This window comes from Bombyx mori, chromosome 4 (assembly GCF_030269925.1).
Source record: "Bombyx mori chromosome 4, ASM3026992v2".
Lineage (NCBI taxonomy): Eukaryota > Metazoa > Arthropoda > Insecta > Lepidoptera > Bombycidae > Bombyx > Bombyx mori.
The window spans coordinates 15,986,849-15,995,556 of NC_085110.1; the positions used below are offsets into that span (position 1 = coordinate 15,986,849).

General features: G+C 37.2%; 1 protein-coding gene across 6 annotated transcripts in view; it reads right to left on the bottom strand.

Moving 5' to 3' along the window:
* The window catches only part of LOC101738498 (protein spire), a 212,417-nt gene extending 203,922 nt beyond the window's left edge, over positions 1 to 8,495 (bottom strand). For all 6 annotated transcript variants that reach the window (XM_062668357.1, XM_062668356.1, XM_021351122.3 and 3 more), the window contains exon 1: positions 7,989 to 8,495. In XM_062668357.1, coding sequence (XP_062524341.1) covers positions 7,989 to 8,253 — 265 coding nt within the window. In that variant the 5' untranslated portion in view covers positions 8,254 to 8,495. The remainder of the gene's footprint in view (positions 1 to 7,988) is intronic.
* Between the last annotated feature and the right edge of the window lie 213 nt (positions 8,496 to 8,708).

Here is an 8,708-nt window from a genome sequence, read left to right on the forward strand (position 1 = left end):
GAGAGAGAGAGAGAGAGAGAGTGATTTTCTCTTCCAGCCTGAATTCTGATTTCCTAAGTGTTTTGGGTCTCGTCCATATGCTGGATGTGGACTGCAAGGGAGACCCAAAAAGTCAAAAGGTAAATTGCTCAAACGGTACAGGCTAGCGACGCCATCTAGGCGAGCTTTGGATAGCCCACCGGCCGAGAGACCCGGCGGTCGTGGCGCCGACAACCGCCTATTTGGCGTCCCATGGCGATAGGATGGCGATAAGCAATGCATTCCGCGCAATATGTTTTATCTTGCTTTTCGGCTCACTCAGTTGAGTTTGCCTCATCAGAGGTTCGGATGCATGTAGACCAAATGAGGTTTTAATTAGTCTAACACCAACCGACATCACCTATTTCACCTACCAACCCCAATACGAAAGTATTTTCTCCAGACCCAAAACAAGCATAAAAAATTCATTAAACTTATAATATTTTCAAAATTTACATTCACATTTAATAGAATTCAAAAAAATACATAAACGTTATTCTTATAAATCTCGTAAAAGTTAAGCCTTGCATGTTACTGCAACAATTTCAAGTCATAGTTGAAGTTTAAACGTGAACCCTAACAGTTACTGGTAGTCCCAAGTGAAAAGGTAAATATGAAGGTGTCATTCACTGGACAGAGCGATAAAAAATTAACAGAGAAACATTGCTCCTTCCAAGAAAATCGGAGACAAGCAAAAACAAGACTGAACTTTATGCCAATGATATAAAGTTCAAATTGGTGAACTTATTAAACATTAAATCGATACTATTGTTGTGAAATAGGGAAGGTTTTTTGCTATCGGAAGCCATTCTGTGGAATCCGGATTTTTTATTGACTTTTTCGAAAAGGATTCCTATGTAAATCGGTTTTTATTCGCCCACGCCAAAGAAGCCGATACTAGACTTTTATTTGATAGATCCTTTAATTCATTGGATGTTTTAAAATTTACGACGGGGTATTTAAATGTGGGTCGCAACGTGAGCAATATCGACATTGCAAGATTTACTTTTGGAATTCCAAAGCTATATTAATTTGTTTATATAATCTCACAAACACTATGATGTGTGAGCAAATATTATTATTATTATATCACATATAATTACTATTTTTAATTGCCATTAATAGCCGTCGAGTTTACCGGCTACCTGATACTAAGTAGTTGCGTCGCTCACGGATACTAGCCTAGCAAATCCCACCACTCCTGGCTGAGCCTTTGCTCGCTCACCTGTCCTGGTGAAACTGGAAAGGGCTCCGGGCCACCAGTACTCTTCAATCCTAAAAAAAGGATACTAGCTAGGGGCACAGCACAGACGCTATCTAGTCCAATTAACCTCGTTTGTGTAACTTTAAAAAAACCCTCCCCTCCTCTGGGATATTGACGTAATTGTTTTTCTAATCCATCAGTGAGTTGACGCTACTTGTGTGCTAACAAAAACATATTATATTAAAGTAGCTTCATTGCATTCTTTCTTCACTCATCAGTTCGTTCCATTATCAAAGCCTTGTTTCATTTCACGCTCTGTACAAGTGACTACTTCTTCATTAGAAACGCAACTTTCTGCGATTGAACTTGAGAACACAACAGTAGCAGCACACCATTAATTTAAACTTTTTTTTTTCACAAACCAACGGAGTATACTTGGTTTCACATTGAACTCGATCTAAAAAAAGTACGATTCAAACCTCCCGGGACCGAGACCCGTTTCCCACGCCATCGCAACGGAGCCGAGAGACGTCGGATGGCTTAGTGACAGAACAATACAAGCCCGCATAAATATTGCCGGTACGAGCAAAAAGCATAGGAATTACAAGAGCACTCGGTACTGGATAGTCGACATAGCGATCGTGCTGTAATTTAAACGCCACGTCATTAATTAACTTTTTTATTTACTTTTATAAATGGCAGACACCTGAACGAGATGCCGGTTAGAGGAAATTAAGATCAACTCATAATAGAGACACGTTCTGTCGAAGAACTAGTTGTGCAAACAAAAACAAAAAAACAATTGCAAAAATCTTTCCAGTAAGAAGATGTTTTTTTGATTGATGAAAAATACATCTCGCATTTATTGTCATAAGAGATTTAAGAGCCGACCAAGGTATATTATAAAATATAACTAGCTTTTCCCTGCGACTCTGTCCGCGTGGAATAGTTACTTTGGCATAACGCTAAATTTTACCCTCACTTCATTTACGTAGAAAGTGAAAATATTTTTGAATTGTAGAATGATAAGGAGCTATATTTTAAACCCCTATTTTGAAACATTCTTTATTGGTGCTCCACTTGTATTGGCCTTAGCGTGATTTTATATTATTATAGCCTATAACCTTCTTCAATAAATGGGTTATCTAACACTGAAATATTTTTTCAAATCGGACCAGTAGTTCCTGAGATTAGCGCGTTCAAACAACCAAACTGTTCAGCTTTATAATATTAGTATAGATAATTGGTGAAAATCAATGAACCCCTTCTTGCTTCGTTATGTTATGCTATGACTTGCAACCAACTGAGACAAACCAACAAACCACTCAGTTTCTCGACGGATCTTCTCAGTGGATCGTGATTCAGATCCGGTAGTAGATTCAATGAACCACCGCTCTTTCTTGGGCAGATATTAGCAAAATTCTATCATGCCGTGAGCTCGCCCGTCAACCATGATGAAGCCAGAATATCACCACGCCATAATCGCCACGAGGCTACTAGTAGTCAGGTAGGAAAAAAATCTATAACTTGCGTAACCTTACGACTAAAATAATATCCAAGTACTTTGTTGTATGTATTCAAATGTCAACAGCTGACTAAGTTTTGTTTATACTCGAGAGATACGAGTAGAGTATTCCGATCATATTCATAATGTAAACATAAATGAGATAATATCGGTAAGCAACGACATCGGAAACGACAATGAAACAATTTAAGCGACTCACTCAATGTATCAGTTAGCACTTACACGATAAACCGTCCTTAGCGCAAGCATGAGTCGCGGCCGTTTAGTTCACACGGTCACGACCGCTGTACATATTTTGACAACGATTACAGATACGTCTTTTATCCCGGTCGCGGTGTAAACAGAAGCCATCCGGTTAAAGAAAATGCTTACAGACATCAAACCTATCCTATCCTTTAAATTTTCAAAAAAACAAAAACTAGTTAATATAACACAAACAGTTCGTAGTCTATTTGAAAAGACGACGGAGTTGCCCGTGATCTTGCGATTATACTTATTGCTTATGTTGCAAGCCAGACTTTGTTTCTTTTTACTTATGTTTTTATGTATCTTTTTAGCTTGTGATGTGTATTGTGTGCCTAATAAATAAAACTAGATGATGACCGAGCTTAGCTCGTTTTTTTTTTTTGATAACGCCATCTTGTTGTGTCTTTAAAGCGGTTAGTTGCCCTCAATTAAGAAAAATAGTATTATTATTCGCCAATAGATGTCGGGAAGAGTTGATTATTGAAAACACGAATAAAACAACATTTTCTGAAAATAAATCATAGCTAGATCGATTTATCGCCCCCGAAATCCCGTGTATACTAAATTTTATGAAAATCGTTGGAGCCGTTTCCGAGATTCAGATTATATACATACAAGAATTGCTCGTTTAAAGGTATAAGATAAGATAAAATAAAATAAAAATTAATACCATGATTCGATTCTAGACCAGAAATTCCTTGAAAGATTTTTGTATCTGACAAATAGCTTTCATTCAAAATGCAATACAGCCATATAAACAAAATCGCATTGTTTTTCTCACACAAGTCCATGATTTGTACCTTCTATTTTATCGTTGAACTTGTTGGACATTCATCATATTATTCATATTATTTTATATTATAACCAAATTTACAGATACTTTTTCGGTATTTCAAAAAAATATTGGATTTTTTTTTATTCTACAGAATTATGTTACTCGTAGTCTAATTTATTCAGTTACTACTTTTTTCCTTTAGTCCTATTTTAGAATTGACATTTGAATGTCACGCAACAATTTAAAGTTACCTTCAACAGATGTTATGTTTATTAGAGTGTTTTTTCTTGTTGGATTGTCATGGTATTTCCGTCACAGGAATTCAATGTCTTCTGAAAAGCAACGTAAGTAAAATATCCGAACCATATTACGTAGAGTACACAACGGCGGATCCAGGGGGGGCTCATGGGGGTCATGACCCCCCCCCCCCCCGAGCTAGTTCCAGGACTTGAACTAACTTGGACTAATTGAAGAACATCATGTTTTATTTATTATCTATTGTTATCAAAATTAAATTATAAGTTCTTAATTTGCCCACGACTATGTGACCCCCTCCTGGCGCCAAAGCTGGATCCACCCTTGAGAGTACACGCCTTAAGGATTCATTATTAGTCTGATTAATATAGCATATAGGGCGTATAAAACTTGAAATAGGTCGGCAATAAATAACCCAATTGATTAAGTGCGCATGCAAATTTGTAAATTGCAAGACAATAGACCCAAACGAGGTGTCAGTTAATGATTGGTGTCCGACGCTTGTCTAACCTAGATTCTCAACGTGTAGGACTCGGTGATATTTATTAATGTAAAAAATAATACCTCAATTTAAAATTGAAGAATCAATATTTATACATAATTATATTCATTCCAAAGAAATTATCGTTTTAGTCGTTTAGAAAACGTGATGTTTAAATAGACCCCAAAACAATGAAACCGTTCGTTATTGATTTTCGTGAAGGTATGACGAGTATTTAATTAGTATAAAGAGAAACATCATTAGCAATTACTATCGATTGAACTTTTATTTTTCTTTAAGCTGATAAAACTCAAACATAATAATGCATAAAAGATACATTAAATCAATAAAGAAAATATTACACACACTACATATAATGTATTTGACGCACACACGCATGCATACTATTTATTGTCAAACTTTTGTTCTTGACGTCTGTTGTCAAATTGAGAATAGATTAAATATTATTTGTCTTTGTTAATATTTTTTATAGTGTAGTCTTGGCAAAATTTGTGATTATAGAAGTATAAAATGTACCTAATCATAATACAATACAATAAACTTACAATTCCAATTAATTATAGTCGAATTTCGACTACTGCGGGACCTCTAGTCAAAATAATACGACAGGAAGATTCGGTGTCATATTTGTTCGACGTAACGACAATTTAATAGGTGCCGTGTGTACAAATTCTGCTTTGTCTGACACGGGGTGAAGGTCGTTTCACGATAAGATTAATGACACAAACTCTTACGAAAATAAGCCCCTTAAATTGTGTGCCTAAGTATTTGTGTCTTTCATAACGCAATTGTTACATGAAAAATCAATGTTCTTATTATTACAGTATATTTTTTTAAGTCGCGGTATCGACAATAAATGTTTGTTTATAATTTGACGCGGATTAATCCGTCTTTCGTCTTAAAATGAAAAGAAAGATTTTAATGATTTTTCAACAATTCTAATGTTCTATTTGGACAAACGAGCTCACAGCTTGATTTTGATGTCAATCCCAGATTTTCATAATACCGTGAAAGCCTATTCTAGCGTTGCCATTCTGAGCTGCTTCAATGGAAAATTTCACAACAAAAATAAAAGAACGTACTGCGCATAATAATGCCAGTGTTTTGTGAACACAAAAACAAAAAAAAGAAAACAAAAAAAAACATTCTCCATTAAAAGTCACCCGTCACGTTCGTAACGACAACGTGAATGCGCTACCGGCGCCACTACGCCTACGTGACGTGAGTGACGCGTAAGGCTATTCACGAATCACGAATGAACCTGGGCTCGCGGACCCTACCGGAATTACGGCTTCATAACTTTGGATGTCATACCTGCGGTAATCGATTTGTGTAACGTCGTTAATCGCTTATGTAATTTATTGTTTGAGGCTAAATTAACTTCATTAAACACTGGAACCTTTTTTGTCCCTAGTACCTATTGGCTGGTATCTTAATAGCCTTTTACAGCTACGCCCGGACGAGTGGGTGTACCCAAGGGCTCTCGACCTGACAGAATTTGCAACACCAGCCCTAAGAACAGCAGTGCGTCGCAAAATCTACCACCGGATCGGAATCGCGACTCACTGAGAAAATCAGGCGAGAAACTCAATGGACAGTGTCTATGGGTATTATTTTAATCATAAGAGTTGACTTAGTGAAATGAATCGAAATGATGGAGGCGGAGGGGCATTGAAAGAAAATATTTATAGTTTCATAATGATTGGTAAATGTTTCTATTCAATATAGAATTTCACTTTTTATTTGTGATTTAATTAGTGATAGTATCATTATAGTATATTAGTAATAACAAATTTTATTAGTGGTGGTAAGTGAAATTAATTTACTATTACTTACTGCATTTTGACTAATAACTTAAGACGAAATGGGGAATATTCAGCGCTAATACTACCACAAAAACAAAGATTGAGTTCTTGTTTTAGGGGAAATGCACAATAAGAGACTAGCGGGCTTATTACCTAAGTTATTGTGCAGTATTAAAGGCATTAAACATTTCTAAGGAGGTTCTTTACAAATGTATGTATAACTAATTATTTAATTGTAAAGCTTTTTTATTTATTTTTTTATTGCATATGTGGATGGACGAGCTCACCGCCACCTGGTGTTGCCACTCACTTCAGACTGAGGTCTCTGTATGAGGTTCTATAGTACAACGGCTGTCCCAGCCTTCTAACCGGAACGTACATATTACTCCTTCGCGGCAGAAATAGACGGGGTGGCGGTCTATCTTCCATGTGATTTTTGAATCGAGATACCTACGATATCCCGTTGTCGCATTGTTTCCGTAACTGCATTGCGTGCGATTACGCGCCTTAGTTTCTCGTCACTAATTTACGTCATCTAAAGTGTTTTCAGTAACTTTGATTGTAGCGCAAAATACTTAAATTAATAAATTTTACAATCTTTACAAAATTAAGCCGCAATCGAAATTTATTTCATTACACATATTATCACTCTTTTATATTGTGATATTCGTGTAATCACACGTTTAGGTATAGAAAATTCTTTGCAAGGTCGTTTACCAGCCAACATTAGTTTGATAACAACACCTTAAGCTGTAGTCAAATGTAATAACATGTGTTATGTTCTGAATTATCGAACCGCAGCCATTAAATTTAGATTTAATTGATGCTAGCTACGAAAAATCGGATGGTCCTCAAAGAGACATTTGATCAGACATATACTTATGTAATACTTAGGTATTTATCAAAAATGTTCATGTTGGTACAATTATAACAATTGACGATTGTATTTAAGTAATTCTTTTTGTATTATTTAATGATATTATGGATCGAAATTTCGACTTAATTATTGTTAGGCTGTAATTGGAGTTACAGTTATCGTAACGTCGTCCACCTTAATACATGAGGTCGAAATTGCATTTGAGATATGGGAAACGCACCCTTCAAATCGAAACTACATGGACAACAGCAATGGCAGAACCACAACCAAGCTTCTGCTACCGCCTTCCTGTTGATCCTGAGCATATTATTATACATACATAATTAAACTGTTTAGAATAATTGGTAACCACTTCGAGATGAGAATTAATATTAATATGCCTGTATAAATTTCAATAATCGAAAGATTTTATAGGTGTATAAGTAATTCCAAAAACGTAGCTTTTGTAGGTAATTTAGACACAAAACATCTCAGGAGGTTGAAGTGGCGGATAATTATTTTCCCAGCCCCTAAAAATTAACATAAATTCTAGACGTATTTTTTAATAATCCTACTAATATAATTTACAATATCATATTATGGTAGACGTGAGCTGAACATATCGCAGGATGAAGCTCGATAATAAAAAATGTTTTGAATATTAAATCATCGCTGCAATCGTTCCATGATTTTTGGTAATTACGTGTTTCTCGATCAGTCTGCGTGTGTAGCGTTGATAAGAGCAATTATTTATAAAATCCATCAGAATGTTGATCATAAATTTTGTTTTTAACGCACGTACCTCCTGGATGCAGCAAGGTGCTGGGATGTATATTCCCATCTTTATGTAGCAAGATATGCTTAGGCTCGGTCACCAAGTAACAGGTGTTTCCGTCCGCAATGCATCTCTGGAAGCATCGCGCCGACTGATAGCACAGTGCCCAGGCGTGCTCCTCGCTTATGGACGAGTTGAACGCCTCCAGGATCTGCTGGAGGCTGATGCAGTTCGAAGCGTTCAGCGTGAACTCCGTCCCGCCGGTCGCTCCGGCAATACCCTTGCGCATCATCGCGCTCAGCCGGCCGGCCAGCGACCATCCATCCTTACATACAACGTTCACAACACAACACCGATCGTGCCGCACTTTTATTCACATAAAAATTTCTCACAAAAATATATAGTAAACGTGTTTTTATTGTCACCGTGCCTCCCCCGAAACGTCACTGTCACCGGTTGACAAGGGGGTGGTTTGAAATATTGTGTTGTTGTGCTCGCGATCGTTCAGCGCATGCGCGAGCCGCGTCAGTCAAACGATCAGTACGTACGAACACTGCGGACGTGTGTGGCAGACTGGCAAGTGGCGGCGAGCGACAGTCCGCGGTCCGCGCTCGGCTCCCAGCCTCCAAACTCGGGGACCGAGATGCGCCCTACCCCTTACTTCCTATTTTCCTCGACCAAGCACGAGAAACTTCATATTACGCACGACTATTGGTACTTCGATTTCCCGATCGACTAGCTTCCATT